We start from the raw sequence: 16,911 nt of genomic DNA on the forward strand, positions 1-16,911 counted from the left end.
CTCCACGGGGATGGTGGAATCTTGAGTAATAATTCCACCTACCTCCCCAGAGGCCCCGACAGGGAGCCCTCAGAACAGACCTGGGGGATGCTGACGTCGAGACTCACAAGTATGCCCAGAGGCTGTGGCGCCCCCGAGGGCAGGTGGGGCTGTGGGGGCCAGCGGCTTCCACTCCCCCTTAAAAACCCACACAGGATCCCCAGGTAACACTGCCCCCAGGTACTGCTGCAGCCTGGAGGGGCCAACCGAGCCCAGTTCTCATCTGGCTTCAGGCAGTGCCGGGGGGGGAGCAGCGCAGAAGCCCATGCACGGGGCGGGGGGCGGGCAGGGGAGGTGGGGGACACTGAGGCCAGGGAAGTGCAGGTACCGGGGAGAGCCCCCCGTGTGCCAACTCATGTAGACCCTGGAGCCTGTGGGCGGCCCTGTGAGGGAGGCACCGGTAACCATCCCTGCAAGGTCAAGGGTGTGGAGGCCGACCTTTCCCCAGCCGGGAGTGCCTCTGTGTGCGAGGCCTGGGCCGGGCTGAGTGTCTAGCTCCCTGCCCCCGGGGCCCAGGATCCGCAGAATCAGACCAGCAGGCCACACCGACAGCACACATTCCTCCAGGGGCCTGTTCTGCAGCGTGTGAGCAGCGACCCATGTCGTCTCTGCAGCAGCACCAGCCGGCAGGTGCAGAGAGGCCGAGGGACTTGCCCAGGTCACACAGCCGGCCAGCGGGCTGCCCAGCGGGGGATGGGGTGTGGGCGCGGCCCTCTACGTGTGGCGTGGGAGCCACGCCCACCCGGAAGACCAGGCAGGCACAGCACCCCCTCCTTGGTGGGGTAGTCCCGGGGAGGAGTACCAGCGGAGCCTGGACGCGGGCCCCTCCCTCGGGACACAGACCAGCGAGTCCCCAGAGCACGAGGCTTGAGGCTGTCCTGGGCCAGCAGGGCCTCACCTCCTGTCTCCTGCCGCTCTGCTTCTGCTGCGAGGGCCCTCCCCGGGCAGGCGAGGGTGACCCCCCCCCCCCGCTCCTCCCTGGGCTCTCCCCTGCCCCCAGCTGGGTTCATCTCAGGCCTCTGGGTGCTCATCACCCCCGCTGCGGCCAGGGTCTTCTCAGACCCTCTCCCCCACAAAGGGGACCCTCTCTCAGTCTGGCAGGGACACGCTCCCTCCCCTGTGAAGGGGCTGTTGGAGTGGAGCCCCCCCCACCGAGGGCAGGGGTTTCTGTGCAGCTGCCGGGCGCCCCCCCAGCTGCCACAGCCTCCGTGGAGCCCCCAAGCACCCCCCTCACCCTGCGCTATCTTTGCAGGGCCCGTTCAGGACCATGAGAGCAGTCTTCTCCAGGGCCCCCCTCGGACCGCCACGTCCTCCCAGTGCCCAGACGGAGGGGCCATGCCGGGGGAGCAGCCCCGCAGAGCACCGCCCGCAGCCATGACCCGAGACCTGCAGCCCTGCCCGGTGGCCGGTGGCACGGAGGGCCCCTCCCGGCCCCCCGGTGAGGACGGTGTCCCAGCCAGCAGGACCGCCAAGGCCACAGGCTGCGGGGCCCAGGCTGGGGAGCCTCCAGAGACCCAGAAGTGGCAGGCCAGGGAGGTGGAGCCCAAGGCCCCACTCCCGAGAGCCCCGTCCCTGGGCAGCCTCCCGGGGGAGGGCGGCGGCCCCCGGGCCCCTCCAGGGAGGAGCCGCGCACAGGCCAGCAGGGCAGACGGCAGCCCCCAGCAGCTCTACACGCGGACCATCTCCGGCTCACGGGCCAGACCCACCCTGGACCAGACTCCCGAGGGCCCGCTGTGCAAGGACCCCGGGGCCCCAGAGGCGGAGGCCCCAGCTGCTACAAAAGAGCTGAGTTCCCAAAGGTGCTTCCAGGAGACCCCCTCCAGCTTTACCTCCACCAACTATACCTCACCGAACGCCACCTCCGGGCCCCCGCCCCTCAGGGCCCCCCCGGGCAGCGGCACCAGCCCCCCCAGGCCAGCCTCCTACTCGGAGCTCCCGGCCGGCGGGGCGGACGCCTGGCCTCCCACTGTCGACAACAGCTTCCCAGGTGCTAGATTCGGGGTCCCTTCTGCCAAGCCAGAGCCTTTTCCTGAAGGGGACGGCCCCGGGGTGGCCTCCTTCCAGTACCCCTTCCCGGCTGTGCGTGGGGCCGGCCCAAAACCCTTCCCCGAGGGCACGTCCCGGCCCGAGTTCGCGGAGAGCGCGCTAGCGTTCGTCTTCCGTCAGCCCCGGGGGGCATGGCCGGAGGAGGCAGTGGGCACGGGCAAGGCCTACCCCCTGCCCACCCAGCCCGCTCCCCAACCCCCACCCTGCTACCCGGGCCAGCCCGGCCTCGACGCCCCCGGTGACCTCGGCTGTGCTCCCTCACAACCTGGTGCTGCTCACCCGGCCCCCGGCCCCTTCTCGGAGAGCACAGCCACCTTTCCGGACAGTTTGCACAAGAGCCTGACCAAAGCGCTCCCTGAGAGACCGCCTTCGGCCCACGAGGGGCTGGGGAGCCCCAGGGGGCCCCCGAACTCTTTGCCACAGAGGCACTTTCCCGGGCAGGCCTACGGGAGCCCCGGAGCCGGCGGAGTGAGCTCCAGCCCGGGGTCTCTGGACGCGGAGCTGGCCGCCCCCGGGCCACCGCCCACCAGACTGCCCCAGCTGTGGGACCCTGCTGCAGCCCCTTACCCCGCACCTCCCCTGGGCCCCCCAGCCTCGGCCAGGAATGCATTCTTTGAAGGCCAGCCCAGCCTAGGCCAGCGCCTCGGCCTCCCCCAGAGTCCCCCTCTGCCCTGGCCCCAGGTGCTCCCAACCGCCGGGCCCAGCCCCCACCGAGTGGAGGTGCTGAGCCGGCTGCCTTTCCCCCCAGGGGCCCCGGAGTGGCAGGGGGGCGGCCAGGGAGCCCTGGGCGCCGCTGCGGGCAAGACGCCCGGGCCGGGGGAGAACTTGGCAGTCCTGAGAAACAGCCCGAGCCGGCACGGTGGCGGCTCCCCCGGACTGTTCGCCTACAACGGGCTGAAGGAGCCCGGAGCCCAGCCCCTCTTCTTCGGGGTGGCCCAGGCCCAGGCCTCAGCCCGCACGACGCCCGGCCTGCCCCCTCCCCGGGCGGTGGGCGCCTCTCCCTGCCAGTCCCCGCTGCCCTCGCCTGCCACCAACACGGCCAGCAGCAGTTCCTGTTCGTCGCTGTCCCCGCTGCCCAGCAGCCCGGCCAACCCCAGCCCGGAGGAGAGCCAGCTCCCGGGCCCGCTCGGGCCCCCCACCTTCTTCCACCCGCCCCCTCGTGCCCGGGAGACCAGCAGCCCCCACACCGTCCCCATTCACTACCAGCCGGAGCCCCTCCGAGCCTTCCCCTTCCCCACAGAGGGGCTGGGGGCCGAGGGCTCCTTCAAATGCCTGGAGGAGGCTCCGTTCCCCGGCGCGGGCCCCGAGGGGGGCGGCGGGGGGCTGGAGGGCTTCCCCCGGGAGCCACCCCCCTACCCCGCCCACCACTTCCCCCTCAGCAGCGCCAGCCTGGACCAGCTGGACGTACTGCTCACCTGCAGGCAGTGTGACCAGAACTACGGCAGCCTGGCCGCCTTCCTGGGGCACCGGCAGTTCTGCAGCGTGCTCCTGGCCAGGGCCAAGGACGGCCACCAGCAGCCCCCGGGGCCCCCCGGGCCCCCCGCCACCCCCAGAGCCCCAGCCAGCGGGAGCCCCGGCCTGCTCGGCCACACCAAGACGGCCCCCTTCCTAGCCGGCGGGGACGTCCGGGCCGACAGCAAAGATGACCCCCTGAGGACCAGCTTCCTGCCCGGCCTGGCCGCCGCCCCCTTCCCGCTCCCTGCGGTGGGCCTGGACCCGGAGGACGATGCCAAGCTGGACAGCCTCATCACCGAGGCACTCAACGGCCTGGGATACCAGTCGGACAACCCCGAGATCGACAGCAGCTTCATCGACGTCTTTGCTGACGAGGAGCCTTCTGGCCCCAGAGGTCCCGGGGCTGGGCACCCCCCCAGGACCAGGGGGGGGACGACGCCAGAGAGTAAAGCCCAGACCCCGCTCCCGGCTGGGGCCAGCCCACCAGAGCCCCCGGGCCCCCGGCCAGGCAACGGGAGCCACGCGGCCCGCAGCAGGCCCCAAACCCGCTCCCTGGGCCCAGCGCCTGCGGACACAGAAGGAGCTGGCCCGGCCGGCCGGCACAGGAGAGGGAAGCGGTTTAAGTTGGTCCAGAAAGAGCTGGACACATCAGGCACCACCAAGAGCCGCAAGGGCCCCAGAGCCACCCGCCCGAGGCCGAGGAGGAGAGGCCACGGGGCCGAACCGTCCCTGCCCCGCCTCCGGGACCTCAGAACCCAGGCCGCGGAGAGCCAGGGCCACCCTGCCAGACAGGCCCTGCCCGTGGAGACCAGGAGCTCCCAGCGCCTGCGGCGCTCCCCGGGGAAGGACTGCAGGAGGAGGCGGCTGCGGGGCGGTACCTGGAGCAAGGAGCTCATCCACAAGATCGTCCTGCAGAAGAACCAGCACCCCAGGGGGCAGGGGCGGGGCGGGCGCTGCCCCCCGGGGTCCTCGGGGCCGGCACCCAGCAGCGCCCACGTCGGGCCCCAAGGGCTCGCGTGCGCCTCGGAGTCCGAGGAGGAGGACGGCTCGCGGCCACCGGGCTCCCGCTTCAGAGGCCGGCCCCGCCACGGCTGTCGGCGGTGGCGCCGAGGCGCCAGGCCCAGGGAGGTGGCTGTGACCCCGGGCCCCAAGGAGGATCCAGGGCGGCAGAAACCCAGGAAGGTGGCGAGGCAGGAAGCCGCAAAGGACAGGGGCTGCCGGAGCCCAGGCCCCGAGCAGGGAGGCCCCGGGCACCTACCGCAGGCTCCCGCCGGCACCAAGGCCCCAGAGGAGACCCGTCCAGCGCCGGACATCCCCCAAGACGCCAAGAGCCCTGAAACCGCCGAGAGGCTGCCCCCGGACGCCACGAAAGGTCCCGGGGAGGTTGCAAGCTCGTCTCCAGCCCCCTGTGCGGGAGGAAGCCCCCGCCCCCCAGCCCCAGAGCGGCCGGAACCCGGCAGAGAGGACGCCCGGGCGTGCCGTGGGAGCTCGCCAGCAGCAGGTGCGGGCGGTCTGCCGGGCACTGCCCGGTGCACGGAGCCACCCGTCTCCCGGGACAGAGAGGACGCCCCTGCCTACCCCCCGGGACCACTGCTGGTGCCTGTCGCTAACACCACCGACCCCGCCTACCTTGAACCTGGAGTCCTGTTTTTGAAGACCCCCGATCTTGGCTGCGACTCCGCTCCTTTTAACGGAGACTCCGTGGGGGTTCCATTTGCCAAAAAGGGACCCCAGCCCTACGGCAGCCCCCCCGGCAAATTGTTCCTTGGACCCAAAGACCTGCCTGGCTGTTTCCAAGAAGACCTGTACTCCAAGCCCTTAGCTTCAGGCGCTCTGCCTGCCAGCGACATGCACCTTCCTCAGGAGGCTGTGGACACCGGTTCCCTCGAGCCAGAACCACCCAGGAATCCAACCTACACGATCCGAGTGGGCCCGGGCAGGGCCGATTCGCCGCCGTTGACCTTGGAGTCCACACCCCTCTTCTCGGGGCTGCCTGTGGACAGATTGGAGCCGCCAATCTACAGCAGCCTGTCCGGAAGTGGACTCACACGCCCCTCCCTGGTGTGTGCCACCCCTCCACCAAGGAAACCCCAGTTAGAGCCGCCATACTCCCCGTTTCTGCCCGACAAGGGCTGGTCCCTGCTGGAGGAGACCCCCGTGCTGGCCAGCCATATGGGTCACCTTCCTGACCTCTTGGGGGAGAAGGCATTCAGCAGGAAGTGCCCCGGTGAAGGGACAGAGGCTGCCAGCCCCCCACCTCTTCCCGGCAAGATCAGTGAATGTGGTGTCACTTTTATGGGCAACCTGTCTGAAGATGAACTTGAAATCAAAAGACTGGTCGCCGAGCTGGAAAGTCAGCTACAGAGTAAAGGCGCACACGAGACCCCCGAGCTGCTGTGTGTGGCTGGGCACTCGGGCAGGACGCATGCGGGCACGGGGGCCCCTCTGCCCTCCCACCGGGCCGCCTCGCCCTCCAGGGACACCTTCTCCAAGCCCGAGGCCGAGCTCACCGGTCTTGGGGGATCGAGTGCAGGCCCAGAAGGGGTGGGAGCAGCAGCGGCCGCCACGGAAAGGATGCTAAGGATCGAGTGTGAGGAGTGGCCCTCATCCCGCACGGGAGAAGCCGCCCTTTCCCCTGCTGCTCGTGCGGACGTGGCATCCGGGGCTCCTGTGAGCCTCAGTGGGGCCGGCCACAGCTTCCAAGCAGAGCAGAGAGCCAGAGTCTCCGACACAGGCCCCCCAACGGCAGAAGGGGACTGTGGGCTCCACCCGGAAGTCTCTCTGTCCGGCCCTAGAGGGCCATTCAAACCTCCACTGGACGGGAGGAGCCTAGCAAAGCGCAGCCCGGACTGTGAGCCTTTTCTTCCTAAAAATAACAGGGCCACCGGGATGCACCAGAGCGAAACCCTGCTGTGCCTTCCCTGCACACAGGTGCAAGGGCCCTGCCTAGAGCCCCCCAAGCTGGAAGCATTTTGGGGCGCCACCCCATCCTGTGGTGACAGTCACAGAGACGCTCCCAAGGGATCCTCTGGAAGCAGAGCAGGCTGGCCAGAAGGAGCAGGCCTCCCCCTCCCTGGGGTGGGGGACCCAGGCCTTAAGGCTAACGAGGAGTTTGTACCCGTGGGGGCCTCCCCAAGTCCTGCCTGTGTGCCCAACACCAGCCCTGGCAGGAGGCCCCAGGACCCAGCCACAAGCCCCCTGCGTCAACTCCAGCTCCTGGTGGCCAGAGCAGCTGGGAAGGAGGAGGATGCCCTGGGCTCACAGGGGCCCCCATCCACTGACACCCAGAGCCCTCAGTGCAGTGACCCCTCAGATCTGGAAGGGGACAGTGTGCAGGGGGGGAACATGGCCTGCAGCCCCACCCAGGATGTGCCAGGGGAGGTACCGATGGCAGCCATCCCTGCAGTGGCCGGAGGTCAGTTGGGGCCCGAGGCCGATGGGCATCCGGACTCACTCGGCCGGGCTGAGAAGCCCGAGGGCCAAGGCAGAACCAGCAGACTGCAGCCACATAACCGGGGGAGCCTGGTGGGGCCGGACAACCTCTCCACGGTCAACGCCAATCCTGTAGCTGCCCTGGCCAGGCCGGCCAGGGGCGCAGACCGGCTAGGGGGACAGCTCCAGGGAAATGGGGCGGTCTTGGGCCTTGGAAAAGAGGCATGGGCCACCCCAAGCCCCGCCTCCTCTGATGCAGAGTCTTTGGTAGCAGCCCACGCCCAAACCGGGCCGGGGGCCGGGACCTCAGAGGCGGCAGCCAGCCCAGCACCCCCTGTAGGGGACCAGTTGCCCTTGCCCACTCCCGCAGCCACCCCCATGCCCTCTGGCCCAGAGCACCTGCCCCAGAAAGACCCGTCTTCAGGTAAGCAGAGGGGGCTGCTCCTGGCAGGTCCATCCTGCAGGGATCCCCCCAGCCTGCGGCCCCCACCAGTCTGTTCTCCTGCCGGGGCACCTCCACGAAGGACAGCCTGCACCCCAGCCACCACAGATGCTGGGGCCAGGCGAGCACCAGCAGTGCCCCCGTCTTTGAGGACAAGCCCCTGTGGCTTCAAGGAAAGCCTGGCTCACCAGCCCCTCCTGGGGGACCAGAGCCCCCCAGAAGACCCTCCCTTGAACCAGCCTGGCTTCATCAGTATCTTCACTCCCACCCAGGGGGAGGACCACCCTGAAGGCAGCACGTCAGGACCTCTAGAGGATTCCAGAAAAGAGAAGCCAAGGAGATCTCCTGCCTCGGCCACCCCTCCCCCCCCAGTGAGGGCCATGTCCCCGAGAGTGACCATGAAAGTCACTGCCCTTCCCGACATTCCCGCCCCAGATGACTGGCCAGACTGCCCCTGCAGGAGGACCACACCCCACACCAGCCCCAATGGCATACCCACGGGACCCCCCTCTTTGGAACCCCCAGGTGACAGCAAAGGCCAGGGTGTCACCTCTCTGCCCGCTGACCATTCCACATGGGGGGCCACTGGGCCAGATTCCTGTGCCTGCCAGGAAGGCGAGGCGGGGGCCAGCTGTTCTGCTGTGACGGCATCTGGAGCTGGCAGTGGGGGGCCCCCAGCGACCCGCCCCTCCACAGAGCTCCACCAGGACAGAATCCCATCTCCCGGCTGCACAGCCAGTGACTCCAGACCCAGCTCCCCCCAGAGCCTCAAAAATGTTCACCGTACACCCCGGAGGGACCCCCTCAGCCCCCAGGGCACCAGACCGAAGCCTCGTGGCTTTAAAAAGAAGCCTGTGTCCACAGAAAATGGCCACTGGAAGGACCGAGCCCCCGGCAAGCGGCCTGTGACCTGTGAAGTGTGTGCAGCCTCCTTCCGCTCCGGGCCAGGCCTGAGCCGCCACAGAGCCAGGAAGCACGGGCCGCGCAGGGCTGCTGCCTCCCAGGTGGCCCCCCCGGCCCCACCTGCTCCCCAGCCCCAGGCATGCCAGCCCCCCGGGAAGAAAAGCCGCAGGGCACCTGGGAAGGAGAAACTGAGGCAGGCACTGAGCGGCCCCAGCCACGTTCTCGGGCCGCCTCCTGACCAGGGTGCCGAGGCTCGTGCAGAGGCATCGGGTCCCCAGATGTCCCAGGGACCTGGCGGGGAGGGGTTCAGCGTTCTGGGAGCACCAGGCTGCACCCCTAGCCGGGAACCACACCCCCCAGGCCTGGACGAGCCAGGAGTGCACATGAGGCCTACAGAGCCCAGGAAACAGGACCAGCTGGTAAAGGACGAACCCTGTCCCAAGCAGACAGAGAAAGGGGGAGGCCAAAGGCGGGGCAGAGTGCCCACGGACGTCCCCAGCAGGCCAGAGAAGACATCGCAGGAAAAGGCGAGGAAGCCCAGAGCAAGAAGGTTCCGGGAGGGGAGTGGTCCTCCAGTCTCTCCTGGTGTCATAACAGACAAATTCTGCTGGGACCCATCCGCTGCCGTTGCCAGTTTCCCGGGGCTTCCGGGCAGCCAAGAACCTGACACCGACGCCCCCTGGCCCCGGGTGATGGAGAGCGTGGAGGGCACAGAGGAGGAGACGCCAGCACGGAAGTCACCCCAGGATTGCATGGCCCGCCCAGGGGGGATGGAGGGGGGGCCTCCTGGGAACGGGTCGGGGGGACAGAGGACGGCCTTGGCAAGGGGGTGCTGGGGACCCAGGGAGACCAGGACGTCCGATCTCTACAAAGAGTCATCGTGGGCAGCCAGGTCTGAGCCCACAGGGGACAGCAGAGCAGCTGAGGGCGGGGCGAGGCAAGGCGTTGGGGAGGGGCGTGAGCCCCCCTCGAGTCCCCCAGGCCGTCCTGAGACCTGTATCCCTGCCGATGGCACCAGCAGCAGCTGCCCCCAGGGCCCCTTGCTCAACCCGAAAGCGCAGGCCAGGCTCCAGGAGCATGAGGGCGCTGCCCCTGCAGGCCCCAGCCCCGGCCTCGGGGACCCTCTGAGCGTGTTTGATGACGAGGCCTCCTTTTCTCGGCTCTTCCCTCTGGGCGGCCGCCTGACTCGGAAGAAGAACCCCCACGTCTACGGGAAGCGCTGTAGACAGCCAAAGACCCCGCCGGCGCTGGAGCCCCGCGGCGAGGCGGGGGGTGGCGTCCCGCTGGCCTCCGCCCACCCGCCCACAGACCTCAGCGACTCGGGCTCGCTCTGCCTGTCACACGAGGACCCGTGGGGTGACGAGGCCACGGGTCTGCCGGAGTCCTTCCTCCTGGAGGGCTTCCTGAGCAGCAAGGTGCCTGGCATTGACCCCTGGGCCCCCAGCCCCAGCCTGTGGGCCCTGGAGCCTGACCCCGAGGCGGACCGGGCGGAGGGCGTGCCCCACGGCCGCGCCGAGGACCACCCATCGGAGAACATTCCCGAGCTGCACATGGTCCCAGCGGCTTGGCGAGACCTGGAGCTGCGGGGCCCCACCGAAGAGATGGCCTCTTCTCTAGGCGACGCGAGCCCGGAGCCCCCGGACCTGGAGCGAGAACACTATGACGGCGAGCTTCCCGGGAACGCGGTGGATCTTGAGATGCTCAGCGCCAAACTGGAGGTGCAAGATCTGTGCCTCCTGGGGCCCCGTGAAGACCCCGCGGGCGACCCCGGCACCAGCTTCTCGGGCTCCCGGGGGCCGCAGAGCAAAAGGGCAGAGGGCGCGGCTGCGGCAGGAGGGGCGCCGGGCAGGGAGCGGCACGCCAAGGCCAGGAGGGCGTCCTACAAGTGCAAGGTGTGTTTCCAGCGCTTCCGCGGCCTGGGCGGGCTGGACCTGCACAAGCTGGCCCACAGCCCCTCGCCGCCGCCCACCTGCTACATGTGCGTGGAGCGCAGGTTCCGCTCGCGCGACCTGCTGCGCCAGCACCTGCAGGAGAAGCACGTGCAGGGCAAGGCGGGGCGCTGGGCCTGCGGCATGTGCCTGAGGGAGGTCGCCGACGTCTGGATGTACAACGAGCACCTGCGGGAGCACGCCCTGCGGTTCGCCCGCAAGGGGCAGGCGCGGAGGTCTCTGGGGGACTGGGAGGGGGACGGCACCGTCACCCGCTTCCTGGGCAGCATCATGGGACAGGCGTCCGGGCCCGGCGGGGGCAAGCGCTCCGTTGGCAAGGCACGGGGCGACCCCGCGGGGCCGTCGGGGCAGCCGACCGGGGCGGGGAAGGAATTCCGGAGGGAGAGGGCGAAACCCACGGCTCCCGCCAGCCATTCCGACCAAGATGGCCCCGCGGCCCCAGCCGGGGCTTTGGCGGACCGCGGCCCTCTGAGCGGCTCCGCCGAGACGTCCCCCGGCCTGTCCCCTGCCCCCTGCCCCCACAGCGAGCCCCTCCTCCGCGCCGTGTCCGTGCACGTGCACGAGGGCTGCAAAGACCCCTCCCGAGACTGCCACCACTGCGGGAAGCGCTTCCCCAAGCCCTTCAAGCTGCAGCGCCACCTGGCGGTGCACAGCCCTCAGCGCGTCTACCTGTGCCCCCAGTGCCCGCGGGTCTACGCCGAGCCCCGCGAGCTGCGCGCGCACCTGGCCGGGGCGCACGGGGCGAGGGAGGAGCCGGAGCTGCAGCACACCCCGCTCTACGCCTGCGAGCTCTGCGCCGACGTCACGCACATCAGCAAGCGGTCCTTCGTCTGCAGCTCCTGCAACTACACCTTCGCCAAGAAGGAGCAGTTCGACCGGCACATGGACAAACACCTACGGAAGGGGCAGCAGCCCTTTACGTTCCGCGGCGTGCGGAGACCCGGCGCCCCCACGCAGAAGGCCCCGGCGCGCGAGGGCGCCCTGCCCAGCAAACGGCGCAAGGTGGCCCCGCCCAGCAGCCCTCCGGGGCCCGGCGGCGCCGACAGGCCTCTGTCCTGGGGCAGCCGCCCCACCCGGAGCGAGGGGTCGCTCCCAGCCCTGCCGCAGCCCTGCCCAGAGGCGGCTCCTGGCACCACCAGGGGGCAGCCCAGGACCCCAGAGAGGCCTGTAGACCCTGTGGGCCACCCGGTCACAGGGGGCGATCTGCCCTCTGACCTCCGGGAGCTCCTGCCCCCGGCCCTGTCCCCTTTCCCGGCCGCCTCCGCAGATGGCAAAGATGGCCACAAGCCGGACGGAGCCGCGGAGAGCTCCGAGGATGAGGCTTCTCCAGGCGGCTCCGGGCCTCTGCTCCAGCAGGCTCTCCCTCTGGGGGGATCTTTGCCCCGGGCAGGGGCCAGAGGCCAAGATGGAGAGGAAAAGAGGGCTGCCGGCCCATTCTCAGGGAGAGGCCGGGCCCCCGGTGCCTCCGGCAAATGTGCCCCTGAAGACGGCCTGGAAGCCCCCGCCCTGCTCCCGAAGGAGAAGCAGGCGCCCACAAGCCCCATGCTGCCTGAGGCAGGTCCAGGGAGCCCCTCCCACAAAGGCAGTGCCATCAAGGCTTTGGGCTGCCGGAGTTTGTCAAAGGACAGATCGGTTTTGCCCACCCCCAGCAAAGCTCCCAGGTTCCCGGGGCAACCGAAGAAGGCTGTGGCCAGTCCGACAGCCCGAGAGCTAGCCCATGGCACTGAGGACAGGCCGAAGCCCGCCGCCGCCAAAGCCAAGTCGAGCCCCAGCTCCCAGGGAGTGGGGAGCCCACGGCACAGCACCAAGACAGCAGGGGGCAGCCGGCCCCAGCCGGCCAGCGGGCAGCTCCAGAGTGAGACAGCCACCACCCCGGCCAAGCCCAACTGCCCAGGCCAGGGCCCCGCCCCAGACAAGCATCCCGCTCGAGCCCCAGCCAAGGGCTCTCCCAAGGGGCCAAAGGAGGCCGGTGACCAGGGGCCCCGGGGGAGCCTGGGCCCCAGGGAAGATGGGGCGGTCAGTGAGAAGAAGAGGAAGGGCCGGGCCCCAGGGCCAGCCAGGAGTGAAAGTGTGAGGAGCCTGGGGAGAGCCCACTTGGTCCCTGACAAGCCCCCGCGGGCCCCCCGGAAGCAGGCGACACCCAGCCGTGTGCTCCCCACCAAGGCCAGGCCCGGTAGCCAGAAGGGCACGATGCCACCCCAGCCCTCAGAGCAACAGCGGCAGGTGGGGCCCGGCCACACCCACGGGGACTGCAGGCGCCCCAAGGAGGGGCAGGGCAAGGCCTGTGCCCAGGGGAGACCCCTGCACAGGCCCCCCAAGAGGGACAGAGCTGTCCACGGTGCTGAACCTGCCAACCCCCGTGCCTGCCGGACCGCCGAGTCCCAGAATGACCTCCTCAGCCAGCTCTTTGGGCAGAGACTAACCAGCTTCAAGATCCCTCTAAAGAAAGACCCTTCAGAGTAATTTATAGACACGAGTGAGTACCTGGCAGCAGGGCTTGGAACAACCTAGCAAGTGGGGGCTCCCGTGTATGCTGACAAGCCTCAGTGCTCGAGGGGTGTTGGCTGGGTGGCCACGTGTTAATCCACCTGACTTATGCAGATGCTCAGAGTTTGCTATTAGGGCTGAGACTGTGATGCTCTGAGCAGGGCCTGGGGTGGGGGGAACAGCAGTCCCTTTCTAGGTAGAAGGTGAGCGTGAGGGCTGGGCCAGCTGCAGCCCCTTTGAGACCACACAGCTCTTTTCTCGGCACCAAGAACTTGAAGAGAAAGCCGTGCCCTGTCCTGTGTGTCCCACTGTCAAGGCACAGCACGCCGCAGACGCTTCGTCGGAAGGTTTTCACGGGGTCCTCCCGCATGCCATCCAGCAGGGAAGTGAGCTGAGGCAGCCTCGGGTCAGGTGGCTCTCCTCAGTCTCATTGCTGCTGTTGCTGGAAATGCTTAGAAGCCACATTCCAGGGCAGGGCCCTCCCCCCTGGGAGAGCTGTTCGTGAGCCAGCAGGCTGCCGGAGCACGCGGGGTTTCTCTGACCACAGAGTGGTGCTGGCCACTGTCTCCACTGCACCTTGACCCCTGGGGACTGGGTTCCCATCTGGAAGGTGGAGAAAGCTGCTCACCAGCCAGTTCCCGCCGGCTCTCCCTCCCCAAACGCCCTGCCTCTGCGGCTGCCCTTTCTAGAGCCTTCCTCCCACAAGGAGCTCTCCGCTGCAAGTATCAGCAATTTTACTTGGAATTTCTGGTGCTATTTCATGTCGTAATGTGAATTCAGGCTTCCTTGGTGTGTTTCACCTGGGGGAATGGGCGGGGACACCGGCTGGCGGGGGGCGGGGGGGGCACGGGGCACTGCACCAAGGCCCACCAGCACCAGCGGCCCCAGCAAGTCTTTCACTGGCTCCCCAGGCCGCCGGCAGGCTCCAGCCCCACGGTCACGGTCGGAGAGCAGCCGGGTGGGACGCTCAGGGCCGGGGTGTGGTGTCGCTGCCCGGTCAGGGGGGCGTCTCATGCACTGACAGGACCCAGGGGTCGGCGCGCATGTCCCGTTTATGGAATCGTGTCTTCAAAGGGGGCAGGAGGGCAGGAGAGGCCTCCTTCTGTTCTTGGGCATCTCTGAGGTTCGTGGTTTGTGTTCTGTTTTTCCTTTTTTTTACCTGGGGTGCAATGTGTGTCGAAGTTTTTATTTTGATATTTTGAAAGAGACCAAATTGGGCCCACATTGCCTTTCTAGAAGGTGCTGTGTGCCACTCAGAATGCCTTTAGTGCTGATGAATAACACGGCAACTCTGAGGTTGTACTGTGCAGACCTGTGCACTCATGCTGTTAAATATACCCTCACTGTTTTCACGGAAAGCCTCTGGCTGTGCTGTCTGTCCTCCCGCCAGCCCCTGCCTCGGTGGCTTTAGCTGCCACTTCTGTCCTGTCACCAGGATTGTGTGGCCCTACAGAGCCGCCTCCCCCCCCCGCCCCCCCCCCACACACACAGCTCAGCGATCCCACCAGCTCCTCCGGCTTGTTAACATGGCATTTAGCAGCGTTTCCGAAGCTTCACTGCTGGGGGCCTCGGGGATCAGAGCGGGAGAGATAAAGTGTCGGGAAGTAATTAGCACAGCTCAGTTTAGGGGACCCGGGAAGGTAGCAAAGGTAGTACAAAGGGTCAAAGCCGGAGACACCAGCCCACCGCAGACTCAGACCCCGGGGCCCACCATGTCCCGAGGACAACCGTCAAAGACCCCAGTGTCCAGGACAAGTGTCCGGAGAGCAGGCCGGGCCGTCCAGAGTCAAGCACCCGTCCTCGTCCCGCCCCCGATGGCCGTCTGGGCTGGGGCGCGAGGAGGCACTCAGAGCAGCACCCAACAGTGTGTGCAGGGAGAGGAGGGGGAGCCTCAGGGAGGGAGGCCCACACCTGAGGCCGTAAGTGGGGTCTCCGCGCTTCTGCCCAAGCCCACGGGGGCCCCCACCCACCCACGTTCACCTTCCTCGGCCAGGAGCACTCTTCCCAGGGGCTCCCCCTCAGGACAAGCCCCTCCCGTCCGTGCACCCCCAGCCCTGGGCGGGCTGTCTCCAGGGTCTCAGGGAAGGGGCCCCTCACATTTACACGCCTACTGTGTGCTGGGAAATGAGCCCCATGCAGCCCCTGCTTTGGGGGCCTCTAGACAGATTCTGTCATGAGTCGGGGGCTTTGGTCTCCTTGGGGATCTCTGTAGCAGGGCCTCAGGTGGGGGGCACAAGGGGGCACGGGGTTGGGGTGGAGTCAGTCTGAGTTATGTTTGAGAACGGCTATCTGGTGATTGGGGGATCCAGACCCCTGGGGCCCCTGTTCAACTCCTCACACCTGGGACAGCCGGGAACCAGGAGCGGCAGGCTCGCTGGGAACCCGGAGGGAAATCGTAGGCCCCAGCACAGGCCCCTACCCCGATTCCAAGTCAGATGCGCACGCCGCCGGCTGGCCAGCAGGTGGCAGCATCGGCCCAGCTGGGCTGCTGGCGGGGGGGATGAGCCACCAGCCCTCCTCCCGCAAAAAAAAAAGCACCCTGACGTCGCTGAGGGGCTCAGAGACACACATTTACTGCACAGCTCCCACCTCACCCCGACCAGCTGCGTCCAGTGTGGGGGGCCTGGCCTTCAAGACGCCTCTGGGCAGGCTCCCTGATGCGCCGTGGGAGCCCTGGGAGCGGGCCGCACAAACACAGGAGAGGGTTGGGGCGGGAGCAGCCCCTGCACAGGCCCCGCTCAGGGGCCACAGCTCCCTGAGGCCCTGGGGAAGTGGCCGCTTCGGCCCTGGGCCCCGAGGGCCTGGCTCGTCCCTTCTGGGAAACCAGCGTGCCTGCTCACCCCGTGACCTCAGGGTCCCTCCGGGAGCCGCCCCAAGGCAGGCAGGGTGGGCGGCTGGGAGAGCCCGTGTCAGCAGCAAGATCACATAAGTGGCTGCATTGTTCAGTTGCATTCTGCCCTGGGCCCAAAGCCTGACCCCACCGACCCCTCAGCCCCACCAGCCCAGGGACAGGGCAGGACTGCTGGTTCCTGGGGCCGGGTGAGGGGTGCAGGTGCGGGATGGGGCGGGAAGCACGCGGACAGCCGGAGGGAGGGAAGCAGGAGGTGGGAGCAGGCATGCCGGCCGCGACCCCCGTAAAGGGCCAGGCTCCCCACATCCGCTCAGGGGAACCCCCGGACAATATTATTTAACGTGGGCTTTCCTAAGCTCCCGGGGCCGCAGATGCTTGAGAGAGTCCCATCCCCCGGGAAAGTGTAGAGGGCCACGTGCACACAGTGGAAAGACTCCGGATTAAGAGGGACCCACGGAGACAGTCTCAGAGGGGCAAACAGCCACCAGGGAAGAGTTGAGTCCTCACACCCTGGAGTGCTCCCCAGCGCTGAGGCTCCTGAGGCACCCCCATACGGGATGGGACATGGGGGCCCCTGGGCCCTGCCTTGTCACCTGCGATTGTGCTCGTGTGGGCTGTGGAGGTCCAGCCCTGAGGCCGCATCCCTCCAGCCCCCCATCTCCCCGCCCAGTGCAGTGTGTGGCAGTAGGCCCCAGGGCCTGCTGCTGTGGGATGGTAATCCCTCTGGGCTCTCTCTCCTTCCTGGCCACTCTGGGCCTGGGCACCCAAGGCCACGACCCCTTTCCCACAGGGCAGCGCCTCCCTCACTGACCACACAGTGTGGCCTGTGGGCAGCAGCTCAAGGCCACTGGCCTCCTCCCTGGAGCCCCCAGGCGGGAAGGGGGGCAGGACGGGCCTTCCCGAGGCCCAGGGTTTGGCCAGGCTTGAACAAGCTGCACCCCGTTTTGGGGCCCCGGGGAAGAGGGCAGTGAGCTCTGCCACGTGGGGTGAGCACCAGGGGGCAGCAGGGCTCTGGCTGGAGCAGGAAACCTCAGGTTTGCCGCCATCCCCTCCAGACCTTGGCTCTCCCGGCCATCAAATGGGCACAAGAATCACCAAAAGCTTCTCCGGCCCCTCCGAGGGCTCAGGACTGTGGCCTGCTGGACGCAGCCGGGGCTCCCGGGCTCTGCCTGGACCCTCCTCCGGCTGCCCCCTCCCCTCCCTCAGCCCTTTACCCTCATAGCACTTCCTCTTTGTCCACCATCCGTGGACCGTGGTAGCCGACCCTGCGTGGCCACGGTCGCCCTCCTGCCAGACTCCAGCCACGC

At 68.2% G+C, this 16,911-nt stretch overlaps 1 protein-coding gene across 1 annotated transcript in view; it reads left to right on the plus strand.

Moving 5' to 3' along the window:
• Window positions 1-14,111, plus strand: part of ZNF469 (zinc finger protein 469) — a 46,239-nt gene extending 32,128 nt beyond the window's left edge. The window contains exon 3 of the mRNA XM_043599853.1: window positions 1,292-14,111. Within this exon, the coding sequence (XP_043455788.1) occupies window positions 1,375-12,729 (11,355 nt within the window). The 5' untranslated portion in view covers window positions 1,292-1,374 and the 3' untranslated portion in view covers window positions 12,730-14,111. The remainder of the gene's footprint in view (window positions 1-1,291) is intronic.
• The last annotated feature ends 2,800 nt before the right edge of the window (window positions 14,112-16,911 follow it).

Source organism: Prionailurus bengalensis, chromosome E2 (assembly GCF_016509475.1).
Source record: "Prionailurus bengalensis isolate Pbe53 chromosome E2, Fcat_Pben_1.1_paternal_pri, whole genome shotgun sequence".
Lineage (NCBI taxonomy): Eukaryota > Metazoa > Chordata > Mammalia > Carnivora > Felidae > Prionailurus > Prionailurus bengalensis.